At 42.1% G+C, this 17,594-nt stretch overlaps 1 protein-coding gene across 3 annotated transcripts in view; it reads right to left on the reverse strand.

The window, feature by feature from the left end:
• LOC117272206 (low-density lipoprotein receptor-related protein 8-like) overlaps positions 1–17,594 on the reverse strand; it is a 195,592-nt gene that overhangs the window by 55,425 nt on the left and 122,573 nt on the right. For all 3 annotated transcript variants that reach the window (XM_033650997.2, XM_033650998.2, XM_033650996.2), the window contains exon 5: positions 3,185–3,574. In XM_033650997.2, the coding sequence (XP_033506888.1) occupies positions 3,185–3,574 (390 nt within the window). The remainder of the gene's footprint in view (positions 1–3,184; positions 3,575–17,594) is intronic.

Below are 17,594 nucleotides of genomic sequence, written 5' to 3' on the forward strand. Positions count from 1 at the left end.
AACAGAAGGATTATTGTTAGTTGAACAAAAGTTTTATGATTATAATTGAAACTTGAAACCACTTTCTTAATGGAAATATGGGTGAAAAGTCTCCTCTTAGAAAATAACTAAAGCAAAGGGGAGATTTAACGTCCAGTTGCATTATTTTTCAATATTTCAGTGACCTATCGATGGATACAGACACATGTGTACAGTGTATATTCAATGATTAATTATAATAGCATTTGTCTCCAGCTGAAGATTTCACAGAAATTCCAATATACATCTCAAATCAATCCTCACACTGACGTTAAAGCATGTGAGTATGGCAAAGGTAGCGATGGTAGAGCACAAATGGTTACCACAGTAACCTCTGGACAAATTTGAGGTTGTGGCTCTAACCGCCTCCAGGCCTCTCTCTTAATGCAGAGATCCAGCTGGCTAACAAAACATCAATCTCTTGTAAGTGCTGCTTATATGACACCACCGAGAGTGAGAGGTGCGTTTGATGTGTGCACCGCACATCTTGATAATGAATAGTGGGACTATCTGGGCTTCACACTCTGGCTTAGTGAGACAAGAGCTTCAGGGCTCCCCCATCCATGACCAGCTAATAGGAAAACCTGTTTTATCGCAAGGCCCCATCTTCACACTGTGTTTATCAGCAGAAACAGATTCTTTACCAGACACATTTAGAAAAAAAGAAATGCTACACCAACTCCCAGCGGAGTGAAAATGTGCTAAATGACAAAGTAACACCTCAGAAGAGGAAGAAAACATTGTTGGAGATTTTATTTCCTTCTCTCCAGTCTCAAAGCAAACACATATCTTAACATACCGCCCACACAAAGATAAGGTAAAATAAATCTGACCTTCAGTGTGATTATTTCTGAATGTGTTGGAATCTGATTGGTCTGAAAGAATCTTTGTGCAAGACAAGCATAATAAATGTAAAAGGTCAAGGTTCTTCTGGTTATTCATAGTGGTAATATAGTCTGTACAGAATCAAAGAAGGAACAATATGTTAGAGTTGTTAGATTTAAAGGGGCAGTTCATTCTAAAAACAAAACCACACATTTTCCCTCTTACCTGTAGTGCTATGTATCAGTCTAGATTGTTTTGGTGTGAGCTGCAGATTGTTGGAGATATCAGCTGTAGAGATGTCTGCCTTCTCTCCAATATAACAGAACTAGATGGCACTCAGCTTGTGGTGCTCAAAGTGCCAAAAAATACATTTGAAAAATTTAAGACCATTGTCTCTTTCCAGAAATCATGACCTGGTTACTCTTGTTGTGAGCAGTTTCATGTAAGAACTATTTTCTTTTAACTGAAGTACACCTGCCAATCATATCACTGCACAGAAGGAAGTGTGCATCTACTCATAGACAAGAGGCTCATGCTCGTGACAGTGTGAGATGAAGCACTAATGGCATCTCCTCAGCTGAGCTATAATGTTAGCTAGCTCAGCAGTGCTAAGTGAGCCAGCAGTAGATGCAGAGACCTGCACCTGGTTGGGTACCTGGGGGTGTCTAATGGGTAAAATACACTTGGGCAGGCAGCGGGTGAGAACAAAATATACATATTTTTTTTTCAGAATTAAACAAATGAAAAAGATGCAGTACATGTGTAATATTTTGACATCTAAATCACTATTATCAAGCCACAATTCCTTTTATTTTAAAAGTCAATGACACAAATGAAACCCTTGATCCTGTCATCACGTTTGCCACCAACATGGAGGACTCCAGTGATGAAACTTTGCAGCCCGAGGATAAGATGGCAGCTGAGTTCAAGAGACTGAAGGGGGATGCTTTTGAGGTTTTGTGGTGGTGGCAGGAGCGTGTTAAAATGTTTCCTAACCTGGCAGTGATTGCATGAAATGTTTTCGACATCCTAGCATCGAGTGTATCCATTGAAAGAGACTTTTTCTCTGCTGGATTTGTAATTCAAGAACGGAGAACCCAGTTTAATGTGAGTGACTGTAGCCTGTGTGTGTTTGATCCCGAGTGCAGGTCGGGTCGAGGGTGTGGCTTTAATTTGGACATAATGATGGGTAACAGGTCGGTTCTGGTACTGAGCTTTGTGAGTATAGGAGCGGGTTTTCAAAAATGGACCCGTGCAGGACTCTGAGTAGATGCACTCTTCCTTCTGTACAGTGATACAGTTGGCAGGTGTAGTTCGGTAGAAAGAAAATAGTTCCTACATGAAACTGCTCACAACAAGGTCTGTGGATTATCTTGAGTAACCAGGTCATGATTTCTGGAAAGATAAATTGATGTTGGGTTTTTCAAATGTATTTTTTGGAGATTTGAGCACCACAAGCTGAGTGACATCTAGTTCCATTATAGTGGAGAGAAGGCAGACATCTCTACAGCTGATAGAGCCAAAACAGTCTAGATCGCTAAATAGCACTACAGGTAAGAGGAAAGATATGTATTTTTGATTCTGAGGTGAACTGTCCCTTTAAACATGATGAACCCCACAAAAATTTAAACAAAACCATCCATTATAAACCACAACAGATGGCTGTGTACGTAACTAATTCTACAATCAGCCTCGAGCCAAAGAGATGTGCTGTGCACTGATTTCATCCTACATTATAACTGCAAACAGAATGCATTATATATTATGTAATAGTGTATGTTCTCTTTGAAGTTAATATGCAAGACTTCAATATAAGAAATTCTGCAATTTGTGTTCAGACGGAATTCAATCAAACTCCTAATTGGGAAGCTGCTGCCAATTAAAGTTCACAAAGACAATCAAAATGTTTTGTCTTCCGATTTTTTACATATTTTGTTTTTGATCTTTCTCGAGCTGTTTCACCACCATCTGCAAATTAATTTAATGTTCTGCAACTTTAAGTGGCTCCTCCGTTTTCTTTGTGCATGGCACTGTGGGACTCAGATTCACATTGTCAGTATGAAGTAAGACATACTCATTTCAAACTGGAACACAGCTACAGTCTCTTCATGGTTACAAAGAGTATGTATCATTCTCTATTGTACTGAAACTCCTGTTACATATTCCATGTGTGCAGAAACCCTTTCAAACAGAGGACAGCCTTTCAAACATGAATAGAGGGATAGTTCTGATACAACAGAGGACATAAAAGCTCCTGCAAGATAAAAAACATGGGACAGAAGGGTTGACAGGAGGGTACAGTGTAAGGGGAGGGGGTAAAGAGACAGAGAGAGAAACTCACGGCAGTCAGACTCATCAGACTTGTCCTTGCAGTCTGGATCTCCGTCACACTTCCACGTCAGCCGCACACACTCCCCATTGGCACAGCGGAACTCCCCAGCGGTGCAGTTTGTCCGTCGATTGGGCAGGTACGGGACCCCGTCACCGCCGCAGCGCTCTGGGCCTTCATCCGAACTGTCAGAGCAGTCTGGGTCTCCGTCGCAGCTCCACATGAGCGGCACACACTCTGAGGTGTTACATCGGAGATGGTTGGGCCCGCAGGTCAGAGGGGAGGCACACTTGAGCTCGTCGCTGCCGTCTCCACAGTCGTCGTCGCCGTCGCAGACGTAGACGGTGGCCAAGCACTTGCGGTTGGAGCACATGAACTCACCGCTGGGGCAGGCTTTGGCGTCTAGAGGAAGAGCGGAAAGAACAGAGCAAATGAGGGTCTGTCTGTCTTACTGTATCGACACTGAAGCTGGGAAAGTGTAGCATCTGTTTCGAATTTACAGTTTTGCTAATCCGCTGCTACCTCGCCTCGCTTAATTGCTGAAAAGTAGAGTTTAATGAATGTTTGAAGGCCTCATGCAGCAAGTTCACAGACATTAAATATGCACACCAGTGTTTCAGTGTTGCTCGCAGTGCATGAAATAAAAGATGAAGCTTTTACATTGGCTACAGCTGTAGGTAGATGAGAGATAATAAGACCAGAGGTGAGAAACACTTGCTTAAATTAGCTTCAAATAGGAGGACATGGTGACGGTAACAGAGCTTTTAATGAAGGCAGAAAGTCAATATGGGTATTATGACTGGGAAAAGACAGAAGAAAGCCGGGCAGAAGAAGAGAGGATGATGGTGAGAGACGTTCTCTTTATCTAACTACAAATAAAAGACTCACTCAGATTGAGAATCTCTTTTCCAGAGTGTCCTGGCTAAGACAGACAGCAGCACAAATAACAGACTAAAAACAAACATAATTTAAAATAAAAAAGAACAAATTACAGAATTATAAGATATCAATAAAACATTATTCAACATTCAAAACATCCACAGGCAGATGTGCCTGCTTCTTAGTCATTCAGAATCAATTTACATGCACCCAAAGAGACCCGCTCCTGAAGATATGGGTAATTGTGCAACTGATTCCAAGCTGAGGGAGCAGCATACTTAAACACCCTTCTCCCCAGTTCAGTACAGACTTTATGGACGGTTAGTAGGAACAAGTCCTGGGGGTGAAGACAATAACTTCCCGTACTTTTTTTGTAGGATGCAGGTATGTAGGAAGCAGTTCAAGAACACGTCTCCTGAGGAGCGGAGATAAAAGAGCTCTCTCTGCCATCAGCCCGCCCTCCTCTCCTCTCTCAAAGGATCTCTCTCTTTCCAGTGTTTGTTTTATCTCGTCTGCTCCCTGGCTCATCTTCCTCTTGTCAGTGACCGAGCAGGAGATGTCGGCTATCCAAACACTGCATATTGGCACACACGCCTACATACTACAGGTTCCAGGTGATAGTGTATTATATTCTGTCACACAAAAGCAGAGAGCAGGAACTACAAGGACAGTGAGGCTGAGAGACAAATTGGTTTGAATTTTGTAGGCCACTGTCAAGCTGTGAAGAGGACAAGGATGATGACACAGTTGTAACATTATAACTTGCACGTTTACATGCACACTAATATCCCCCTATTATTCTGAATATGACAGTATTCTGACTTTGATACAAGTCATGTAATCAACAAATTTACATCTGGATTTTCCTGGATTAGCGTCTCAACTGGGGTTTTTCATTCACGTTGCGACACATGGCCTCTTAACTGTTTACTGTCAGCTCTGTGTGTTGTCATGGAGATATTGTACACAAACAAACTCGCTGACACTTTAGAAGGCAACAGATGGACGCAGAAAAGAAAAGCCAACATTTCTAGTCAGAAGAAGAAACATACAACTGCTTTTAAACACTATGAAACAGATATTTGGATATGTGCAAATATCGCAACACTGAGCTTTTCAAGAAGGACTGAAAGAGGGAGGTTTTGTTTGCATGGTCAAACAAGTCCAACACCAGTATGAAAAATTATGAAAAAATCAATCAAAGAAGCAAAATTACAAGCGGATCCAGCTGTTTACACATTACGGCACGTTAATCAGAGTACGCAGGCTGCGTGTAAATGGGAGTATTAGGGTGCTTTCAGACCTAGAGTTGTCTTGCTTTGGTCTGAATCAGGGACTGATTTTGTTACAAAGTTGTATAATTGCCTAGAGTTGGTTTGTGTTCTCACGGCAGCATTTACAGGCGGACCAGATCAAATGCCTTGTGAGAGAAAGCTGCTCTTGATTGGTCAGAATTTCCATGCAGGAAAAATCCAGGAAGTAAACCAAATATTGAAGAAGAGTACACTTGCAAGATAAATGTGACACTTTCTAATGTCACAATGGAGAGACAACTATGCAGGTTGATTTTAGCGCTGCTCATCGTGGACTATATTGCTGTCATTGTTCATTTTAGTCAAACCATACAGTTTGAAAACGAGGCGCGGCTCCAACTAGAAAACAATGTTTTGATGCATTGGATGTGCTGAATGTGCATATTAAGGCAGTACAGGAGGAGGTGCACATTAATAATCCTCCAGGACTGTAACATGCTCATGTTTAACCCAAACAATGGGCCTCATTCACAAACAGTGCGTACGCACAAATCTGTGCTTAAACTGTGCGTACGATCGTTTGACGCACAAATCCGGGATTCATCAATATTTTCTTACCCAAATTTGTTCTTACTCTGCGAACAAATTTAGAACTACCTCAGACCATGCGTACGCACAAATGAGGAAGGCCGAACTGACTTAGAAAATGCAAACATACCTTTGAAGTACATGTCTCAGAGTCTATAAAACCACATTCATGAAAAAGAGATTTAATTAACATTTTTTAAAATAATTAATTTACTAATATATTGGCCAAATGGATTAAATTACCATGAAATTGACACATGTTCACCCTCATCATTGTGACAATTAAAATATTAACAATAACATGAACAGAAAAACTATCACTCCATCAGCGTGCAGATGATCTGTAATGCCGACTGCCATATCCTTAAGGCTGTGGCCCGCTGGCCAGGAGGCACCCACGACTCATTTATTTTGCAAAACAGTACAGTGGGAATGCGTTTGGAGGCAGGGGCTGTGAGAAGTGGATGGCTTGTTGGTGAGCATCTTTTGTTCTAGTCTTTTATTTCAATTGTTTTAAGTTAGTATTTTCAGTAAGTCTCTATTCCGTTAATGTTAAAATGTTATATTGTTTGGGTGACCGGGCATATGGCCTTAAAAAATGGCTGATGACACCATACGCAAACCCTGAAACCCCTCAAGAGGTGCGCTATAATAACATACATGCCCACACACGCGCCGTAGAGCGCACTTTTGGCGTGCTTAAGGGCCGTTGGATGTGTTTGGATCAGATACGGCCGGTGGCAAACTACTTTATACCCCTGAGAAGGTGTGCAAGATCATCCTGGCATGCTGTGTCCTCCACAATCTTACAATGACCCACGGCATTCCTGTAAGACCCGGCGCCATCACTTCTAACAAACTGTGAAATTTACTACTTCTCTCCTCGCGTAACCGCTTCCTTCATTCATGAATCAACTCTAGGCAAGCGGTTTCCTTATATGGAAAAATGGGGGCGTGGTAGTATGCTGATTGCAGATCGCAGACATGCGCCTGTCAATTTAGAATGGCTCTGATTTACTAACATGCGCACGGTGGTAAGAACAAAATTGGCCGGTACGCACGTATCATGAATCCGATGGTGATTTTGCGCAAGTACTTATTTTTTGCAGAGAGTAAGAACATTTCTGTGCAGAGATTAGTGAATGAGGCCCAATGTGTCATGTGACTGCAGTTGGTTCAGATCAGGGTCGGAACACATTCTCACCACAAACGAACCGCACCAGAGTTCATTTGTAACCAGACCGAGACCACCTCTTCAAGAAGGTCTCAGTCTGGTTGTTTGTGCGCACCCAAGTGTGATCGCTGCATTCACACCTGCCCAAATGAACTGCACTTAGGGGGCAGAAGAATCTGAGTTCCACTGAACTGACCAAACAGGGCAGATGTGAGTTTAAACGCACCATATCATATCAATGCAGAGTCAGAGGCTTAATCTGGATGGTGGTTTTGCTACTCTTAGCTTTTAGCAAGCTACTTTATCTATGTAGATTTACCTGCTGCACTTTATATGGGCTGTGCCAAAAAAGTATCTTTAGTGCAGTCACTGCAGTTTGGTTGCCTCTGTTTTGTTGCTGCCAATTACACATTTCTATGTCTTCTTGCTGTTTGACCTAAGTTATTTAAAAAAGTCAGACTCTGGTCTCAGTTTCACTGTAATACAAAGGTTCTGTGTTTGGGCTTTGCAGGGCAGTATTGACTTTGTTCCGTACTGCATGAAAATGTTTCTCTGCAGGAAGGAAAAGTTTGTACTGTAATGTTACCTCTCCCCTTCACAAAGCCAAGCTCACGGCTTCTGTAAATCCTTTTTCTCTCTCACTACCTTTTCCAGTTTTCTTTGTCTCAACTCAAGTCTGGCCAAAAGCGTTCAGGCTGTGAAGAGAGTCTGGGTTCCCACTGTGAGCCCATAGCAGCACAGAGGCCAGCACAGAGAGGAGCAGAATTTGATATTTACACAAACCACAGGGAGTTCAGCTTGAACACTGCTGCCTTTGGCTGTTATGGCTGGTTACAGGAAGAGATTGCTGTTTTAAAACATTCTACACAGAGTCAGCAAGATGTAAAGCGGGAGCATCTTGTCAGTGACCTGCAGGGGAAAGATCCAGTTTGCTGGTTTGGTCCTTCAGTAGTGGTGTTTTATTCTGTCATCACACATAAATATAAACAAAGCAAAAGGTATAAACAAAATCAACAGTTTATGTGTTAAGCAGTGACTAAAAAGGCTCAGGCTGAGGCAAAAGCTTAAATGTGCCTGTCCTACATTCTTATTGATTATAGCTACCCTCCAAGAATAAACCCTGTAACCCTCAAAATTAGCCATGTGAGCAGGGACAGTGGATAGGCCATCTGGCATATCAGGCAGTTTCCCGTTGAGCCATGATTCCTTTTAGGCCGACATAACTGTATAACTGCCAATGATACAGGAAGTCTGGCCCATTGGTATATTTTCTTAATTGACACCCAGTTGGCCCAGTCACAATTTTAAACCCCAATGCCTCCATTAAACAGCATCTGCAACAAAAAAGTATGCCAAAATGGGTAACACAAAACATGTGAAAAATGTGAATGGAAACACATCGAACATATAGCTACTAACATCACCCATGCCAGATGTGCCGATCACCTGGACGAGGAAAAAAGGCCAGGCCAGCTCCTTATCCCCGCTGCTTTCAGGCAGCCTTAGGACGCAAATGCAGAACAGGATATGTTGTACATCATCATATATTAATGGAAACACACTGAACATGATAACGCTGCAGCTAGCATTTTAATGTTTATTCACTGTTCAATCAACGGCATACACCATGGTTGAATCACTATTGAATTATGTTTTGATTCTGATAGATGAATCAACGTTGTTTCATAAACGTTAATCGTTCAAATCTTTCAAAATTGTTTCAGTGTTGAAACATATGTTTTTCAATTGAGATGTTGATTTATGAGAATTTTGTTAACGTTTTTACAACCACCAAAATTCAATGTTGTTTCAATGTTGTTTTAGGACGCATTCACACTGACGCAATTTGGGCCGCTTTAAACGAACCCTGGCCCTCTTCCACGCATAGTTTGGTTCATTTGGAGTGGTGTGAACGCTCATTTGAACTCTGGTGCAGACCAAATGAGCGAACCCTGGTCTGCTTGAAAACTGGGGGTCTCGGTTCACTTGCAATTGAACCCTGGTGTGGTTTGCTTACAGTGGGAAATGCAAACGGACTATCCAGCGAACCAAAGAGAGGAAGTGAACCAAAGAGAGGAAGTGAAAAAGAGAGGAAGTGATGCAGAGCGCAGTGCATTTTGGGTAGAAAAAAAACAAAGCCAACCGAGAGAAGCAGAGGTAAAAAAAAAAGAAAAAGTTGGAAAATGTCAGGTGGGCAGACATGGAGTAGTGAGGAGGTGCAGGTGCTTATTGATATATGGTCAGAGGACTATATATCGCAGGTGCTTGTGGCTACCCACAATGGATTTCCGTTTTCGGTCCTGGCCAATCAATGAGCCGGGTTTTCTTCTTCCTCATGCTTTTTTTCTTCCTGGTCGTTTCGGGCAATACCGCCCCCAAACGAGCAACTGTTGTAACTGCGTGACATTGTCCAGGCGGTTTGGTCCGCTTTAAAAAGTGTAGTGTGAAAGTGAACCGAACCAAATGAAGGTGTGAAATTTTTTAGCATTCCCGGCCCAATCGAACCGAGTCCCCCGGACTATCCTGATGTGAATGAATGAATGAATGAATGAATGAATGAATGAATTTTTATTTTCGTGTCTGGCTGCCCCAAGGCAGCCCATCCCTCATGGGATTATTCAGACACATTTTAAACAAAACACTTTCCAGTGCCATCACGCCAACATAACATAGTAAACATGACATATACACAAGCTGTGAATGAAGATCAATAAAAGTAAATAAAACAAAATAAAATAAAATAAAATAAAAAGGACAATCTTTAGGCCCATTCATGGTGTGAATGGGCCTTTAATGTTGAAACAATGATTGACATAATTTCAACCACATTTCACCAATGAAGGTCAGTCATGTGCCAGGTGGGGCACAGTACGGCATGACCCAGCTGTGCTGATCACTGGGCCCCTTCTATGATGTAGTCTGTAGTGACATGACAAGACACAATAACCTTTGGGGGATGTTTTTTTTCCCAGTGGCACACCAGCGGAAGTGGAACGGTGTGAAAGAATGAAAAATAAAATAAATAGTTTATTTTGGGTAGTAATGCATTATGTTACACTGTAAATGTAATAATTACCTGCTATTCTGTTAATAACGCATTATATTACTCAGTTACTGCTAAAACATAGTATATTACTGAAACATGTTACTTTTGTAACGCATTACCCCCAACACTGCTAACCAGCTATCTGATTAGAGTGATGACATGAGGTGAATAAATCTTTCATACATCTGCAGAAAAGATATAAAGGCATCAACATTTAACCATCACTTATAAATAATAATAAGCTGAATGGGTTTTCCATGGTTGGCTGTTTAAAGCTGAAGCATTAAAAGCAAATGGAATCAAAAACAGCCTCAGAAAAAAAGAGATTAAATGTTAGAGTAGAAATTCATATGCAATTCCACGTGCTGACTTTAACTGGGTGAACAAACATCAGATGCAAGATAGTCCTAATTACTATCCTATGTAATTATACCATATGTTAAAGCCACTGTCTATTTCCTCTGTGTTTAATTAATTCACTGGTACTGACATGATTGCCACAGAAGCACGGGGAAAACAACTGATAGGAAAAACAAGTGTCAAGATTCAGTTCAGTGAAAGGGTTTATATTCATTAATATTAAACAGGCTCCATCTGATTCTGATGTGTTTTATAACTACTGTCCCTGTTATGCCTCCACACTAACCCCATACTAATTTGGCGCTAAATAATTAAGCAGATTCAACAGACATGTACATTATTACACAGGGGGCAGACCATTAGTAATGTACATGAGTGGCCTGGTTACACTGCAGTGAGACTTTGTTTTCCAGAGGGGGCCCTCAGTAGATGAATTTAAAGACTTGGAAGCAACTTTGCGCCCACAGACTGCCTGTGTATAATGTTGTACAAGTCAGTGGGTTTTAAATGAAAAATAAATACCAGAGGGACCCTGCATTTCAGTCAGAGGGTTGAGTTTTCAGATTGTTTTTTCATCCAGCTACATAATTTATGACTGCTTGAACAAAAGCAGGGAAATAGTATACATACTTAACACAAAATGGATATGCATGCATTATATATACAGTCTGTACTAGGGTTAGGTATCGGTACTTGATACTTTTAAGGTATCAACTGAAATCATCTACCATCCATCTATCCATTTTCATCTGCTTATCCGGGGCTGGGTCGCAGGGACAGCAGGCCAAGCAAAGCACCCCGGATGTCCCTCTCCACAGCAACGCTTCCCCTCCAGTGGGACGTGCCCAGAACACCTCTAACGCGAGGCGTCCAGGAGGCATCCTGATCAGATGCCCAAACCACCTCAACTGACCCCTTTTGACGTGAAGAAGCAGCAGCTCTACTCCGAGCTCCCTCCAAATGTCCGAGCTCCTCACCCTATCTCTAAGGCTGAGCCCAGCCACCCTTCTGAGGAAACTCATTTTGGCTGCTTATATCCACAAACTCATTCTTTCGGTCACTACCCAGAGCTCATGACCATAGGTGAGGGTTAGGACGTAGATGGATCAGCCAATCGAAAGCTTTGCCCACTGGCTCAGATCCTCTTCACCACAATGGTCCAGCACAGCGCCCGCATCACTGCAGAAGCCACACCAAACCACCAATCCATCTCACACTCCATTCTACCCTTGCTTGTGAACAAGACCCCGAGATACTTGAACTCCCTTGCTTCAGGCAGTAACTCTCTCCCAACCCAGAGGGGGCAATCTACCGGTTTCTGGCAGAGAACCATGGCCTTAGATTTGGAGGTGCTAACTCTCATCCCGACCACTTCACACTTGGCTCCAATTCTGGGGTTCACAAACTGTCGTTTTTTAAAACCACACCAAGCAATAGTATGTACTGTACAATAAGGCTGTAACAGTTAGTGTATTCCTGCTGAACTGTAACAGTACTGGGGTCAAGGTCCGATGCGTACAGCCACAGAATGCATGGTACGAGATTGATAAACGTAATGTAAAACCAAAGTTTCTGTCCTCCAGTGTACAACATTCTGCCTACAATTTCAGTGTCATCTTTGACTCTGAGCTCTATTTCAACATACAAATAACCAAGGTTGTGCAATTGTGCTTTCAGAGTTTGCAGTGACGCCAATTATGTTCTGCCTCGTTAGTTCACCGCACGAACCTGGCAACAACTGCAGCTGGCTCAATGATTGGTCAATATCACGCAGACTACAAACAGCCTACAACCGGAAACCAGGGCTCTTCCACTCTTCTTCCAGAGGCAAGATCTCCGGGGTTTGCCTACAGACTCTACATTCACTGAATGTAGAGTCTGTATATAGAGACTATCCTTACCCTAACCCTAACCAATCCTACTCCTCTTGCCTAAACCTAACCAACCCAACCAACAACAGCAACAAGTGCTAGCCAATCAGAGGGAGAGTAGGGCAGTTCATGCCTTTGCCATCCAAGGAGAAAAAAGTGGGCAGCTACAGCAGCAATCAAGAGAGAGTTGTATATAACACGAGGATGGTGTGTCACACATTCAGCATCACCTAGATATGCTGATCACCAGGATGCTAAATGTTTGGGTGCTTTGAATGTTTAATGCAGCCACAGTGAAGCTAACTGAAACACTCCTCCTGATGCACAAACTTTATTTTTCATCATTCTATATATGTTGATATTTTCAATTTCATAGCATGAGAGTTCAGTTTTTTGGCTGTTGTGACCTGTTGCCTTTAAGGAAAGTATCAAGTGTACAGAAGAGTTTAAAATGTTCCTCACTTTTATAATGAAAAAAAGTTTAACAAAGTTGCCAGTGGGAAAAATATTACCTCAGCCCCCTGCAAGAGGATCTTGTCTCTCTTGACACTTGCAGTACAGTCTGCTCAAAACAAATGAAAAGAAATATCTTTCCATATATATTGTTTTTCCGTGTGTACTGAACTGAAAGTGTAGGCCTATTTTTACACTCCTGCACAGTAAATGTCTGTGTACACACATAGAAACCAGAGATAGCCTGCTGTATTTGAGTTTACATGTACCACTACACTCAACTCACGCTAAGCATTATACCTGCTAAACATCCATATATCAGAATTGTTGTTGCGAGCATGTTAGCATGCTGATCTTAGCATTTAGATCAAAGCACTGCTGTGCCAAACTACAGCCTCACTGAGCTGCTGGCACGGCTGTAAACTCTTACACTTGTTCTTGTGACAGCCAACAAGAGAGAGCTTTTCTTTTAGCATCAAGGTGATGTTGCACACAGGTTAAACGAGTAATTCACAAATCGTGTTGCACAGCAGACACCTCATTAGCGTCATAAACACATCTACGGCTGTGCTGTTTACTCTGCTAAAATGAACAACTTCTACTAACTTTGACAGACTGGCAACTTTCCTGGTCCTTATTTTTGTTTCTCAGTTTATTTTAAATGTATATAACCAAAAAGAGTTCATTTCAATTTTAAATCATCACCACGTGTTGTAGCTACCTTCATTTTTTTTTGTTATCAAAGCAAACCTAACTTTGTTTGCCTGCTATAATGAATAATACATAATTCAACAGAAAATACACCATAATGTCAATTAAATTCACTGGGAGCCAATGGCACACATTCATATATTGTCCCTTCTTTAATTTCTTGGGTGGAAGAACCTTTTCTGTGACTACCACCGGGGTAGTCAGAAGCTGGCAGTGTAACACACTTCACTTTTTCTGGCGGCTCTGATGAGAGATTGTTGCCAGCAGCAACCAGTGGCTCAGTTGAAGAGGCAAGAGATGACTGGTCGCTCTACTCACATTAGCATTACAGCTGATGAGTGTGTAGTGCATGTACGTGTGTGTGTGTGTGTGTGTGTGCGTGACTAGTCAGGGTGCACAGAGGAAAGACAGAATGAAGGAAAATAGTTAAGATATATTTTTTGGTGTAGGAGGACAGAAAAAGGAGATGTGAGATGAAAAGAAAGACTACAGGCAAACATTCAAAATGCATGGTATTTCCCTGAATGTGTGTACTCTGTTATATTTTTATATGTTAAAATATAAGCAATGCCATTAGTTGAACTGGTTGAGGGATGTAAGCCGATTCCCCGAATCCCAGCCATACAGGTGATGGTGTCCCAAGCCGACAGCGAGTTAATGACACCATGATGGCTTTGATGCAAAAAGGGTTCAGTCAGAAGAACAAGAATAGATCGACACACTTTATTTATAATTCAGCAGAAAGGAAAGCACAATGCACTGTAGAAACAGGAGACGGAGAGAAGCCCCGTGGCTACAAATTAGGTTGGAAGAAAATGGCCATCCTGAAGAGACACTTAAAGGTACACCACCCTGCTACTTATGTCATGGTAAGTTAGCTATCTGTACCTTGAGGTGCTTTCACATCTGCCCTGTCTGATTTGGTTTAATCGAACTCAAGTTCGTTTGCCCCCTAAGTGCGGTTCGTTTGGGCAGGTGTGAACACAGCAATCACACTCAGGTGTGCACCAAAACAACCGGACTGGGACCTTCTTAAAGAGGTGGTCTCGGTCCGGTTACAAACAAACCCTGGTGCGGTTCGTTTGTGGTGAGAACATGTTCCGACCCTGATCTGAACCAACTGCAGTCACATGACACATTGTTTGGGTTAAACATGAGCATGTTACAGTCCTGGAGGATTATTAATGTGCACCTCCTCCTGTACTACCTTAATATGCACATTCAGCACATCCAATGCATCAAAACATTGTTTTCTAGTTGGAGCCGCGCCTCGTTTTCAAACTGTATGGTTTGACTAAAATGAACAATGACAGCAATATAGTCCACGATGAGCAGCGCTAAAATCAACCTGCATAGTTGTCCCTCCATTGTGACATTAGAAAGTGTCACATTTATCTTGCAAGTGTACTCTTCTTCAATGTTTGGTTTACTTCCTGGATTTTTCCTGCGTGGAAATTCTGACCAATCAAGAGCAGCTTTCTCACTCAAGGCATTTGATCTGGTCCGCTTGTAAATGCTGCCGTGAGAACACAAACCAACTCTAGGCAATTATGCAACTTTGTAACAAAATTAGTCCCTGATTCAGACCAAAGCAAGACAACTCCCTTAGATGATAAGTCCTAATGTAAACTAAGCATATAAATTTGCTAACGTTAAGTTAATGTTTCTGGGCAGTCAGCTGTCACTTTAATTTCCAATTTCCGACAATTGCATAAGCCTAACTGAATTAGTTAAAGGGAGAAAAGCATGTCAACTAAATAACAACAATTTGACTGGATAATATCTCTTTTCGTCGACTAAAACTGGACCATAAAGGATAAAAAAATGTGACAAAAACCAAAAAGCATTTTCGTCTTAAGACTAACTCTACGTCTAAATTAGCTGCCAAAATTACCACTGCATCCAGGTTGTGTGTAAGCATTCAAAAACAGTCATCTATCTTTAATTCAGTGTTGCCAACTTGGCGTCTTTCTCACTAGATCAAGCGCCTTTTCAGACCCTCTTAGTGACTTAATTTCTAAAAATCACCTGGCGACACATTTAGAGTCTTAATCAGACCATCAGGAAAAAATAGAGAATTGTAATTCATTCCTTCCCACGGCACCGCTTGCCTTGGGAGTTCAGTTGTAGTGAGTTTCTATGGTTGCTTTCACGCTCACTGTCTGGATTGGAAGCGCAAGAAGATTTTTCTACTGAATCTCATCTAATCACTTTCTATGACAGATTGTGGCATAAATGCTTTGTAGGGTACAACTGATGCTGAAGAGCTCAATGCTGAGATAATAACAGAATGTCAATATAAATGACAAAAACAAACTCAGTCATGTCCAGTTTCATAGACTTAGACATGAGGTGCTGACAAAAGAAGGAAGAACTAAAGACTGGCACTCTTATTATATCAGGCAGCTTGGATAACTGTGATTACAACAAGTTACACATACAGGAGGGATGAGAGGAGAGACAACAGTCTGAGAAATAAAAGAGAGAAAGTATTTTCACGTATTCTAAAGCGAGCATAAACATAGTTTTGAATCAAGAATGGACAGATGCACATGTTCATTCCTTCTACAGACAGTTCAAAGCTAGCATGTCTCATCATATCTTCAGAGACCTTGGGGATTATTAAAAGCGGCAATGTGGAGCACCACCACCAGACAAAGCACAGACCAAACATACCCACTCATAGCGTAGGCCATTTTAACTGGAACTGAATTAATTAGTTTACTCGTCCTCCAGGAGGAAATTCTTTTCCACAGCAAGTGCACTCATATCACAGACATGTACGACATACAGAATTAATAGCAAAGAGACAAAAACATGGACTGGCATTCAACACGACAGACTGATTTTAAATCAAGAGGAGGTCACTTATTTAGAACTCGTACAGATGTGGGAACAAAGCTCTTGTTGAAACAGGCACTTCTGCACGTGGGTAGTCTATACCTGCGTCCAGAAGGAAGATGGAGTGGATGATCTGGGTTGTGAGTGACTGTGAGTGCTTTGCCGATCAGGGATGGGGTGACGTAATGATAAAGGTCGGGGGATATAAATACCTATGAGTTTCCCAGCTAAATGAGTTGTCTTAAAGAGCTTAATGGTGACTGTGAGCATATGGAAAAAACAGATGGCACTGTACAGAAGAACTTTATAATGCCATGGTACAAGAGAAGAAGGAGAAAGGGTTGTACTAACAATTGATTTAATGTACAGATGGCTGTAAGTCTCTACTGACAATGTTTGTAAATGCCTATGGCATGCTGATTAAAGCTGAGGCTATGGTCCAGTGTAATGCCGAGGTATCTGAGAGACTCCACCACCTCTACCTTATCCCCTTTGGTAGCGAGACCAGGGAAGTGGACCAGAGTTTCGTGGGGCAATGTGTCATGAGTATGGTAAGAACCCAACTGCAGCACCACAAACAGAAGAACAGTTTGTAATAGTCTTTAATGAAACCACTTGCAGGTAAAACAACAGTAAGAGTTAATGTCGTGTCTTGGAGCCTTCCAAGACGCGGGTTCGGTCCCAAAGCCGAAAGCAGGTGAGTCAGTGGCGTCCGCTGAATGCACACCGACAGAAAACAGTGCCAATGTGTGCAGTGGTACTGTGAGGGAAGAGATGGGAGACGATGTCAGATGAACAGGGAAACCAAAAACAGGAGTACTATGTGTGTGAAGCCGACCGCAGACAGGGAGGGACTTGTCGGCAGCAATGATGAGTGGAATCCGTGGAGCACACACAAAGGCGGAATGTGCAGCCATGCGGTGAAGCAATCCACAGCACAAAAGTCCACAGGTGGGTGAACAACCAGCCACAGGGAACTGGGAAACAGAAACCAGGAAGCCAGAAGCAGAGCTCTTGGTCAGGACAGAAGGCTGAGTGGTTTACCGGGGAGCAGGCGAAGCAGGAGAATCAGAGGCAGGCGAGGTCGGCAATAAGGAAGCAGTTTGGGAATAAACACTGGAAAGTCTTGCATTGGATGACAAAGAACAACTTGGTAAGGAGAGTCTGTGAAGAAGGAGTCTTTCTAGTGGCAGGAAGTAACGATCCACAGGTGAGAGCAGTTGGCTTGATGAGGTGGGTGTGGTGG

This window comes from Epinephelus lanceolatus, chromosome 12 (genome assembly GCF_041903045.1).
Source record: "Epinephelus lanceolatus isolate andai-2023 chromosome 12, ASM4190304v1, whole genome shotgun sequence".
In the NCBI taxonomy this organism is placed as follows: domain Eukaryota; kingdom Metazoa; phylum Chordata; class Actinopteri; order Perciformes; family Serranidae; genus Epinephelus; species Epinephelus lanceolatus.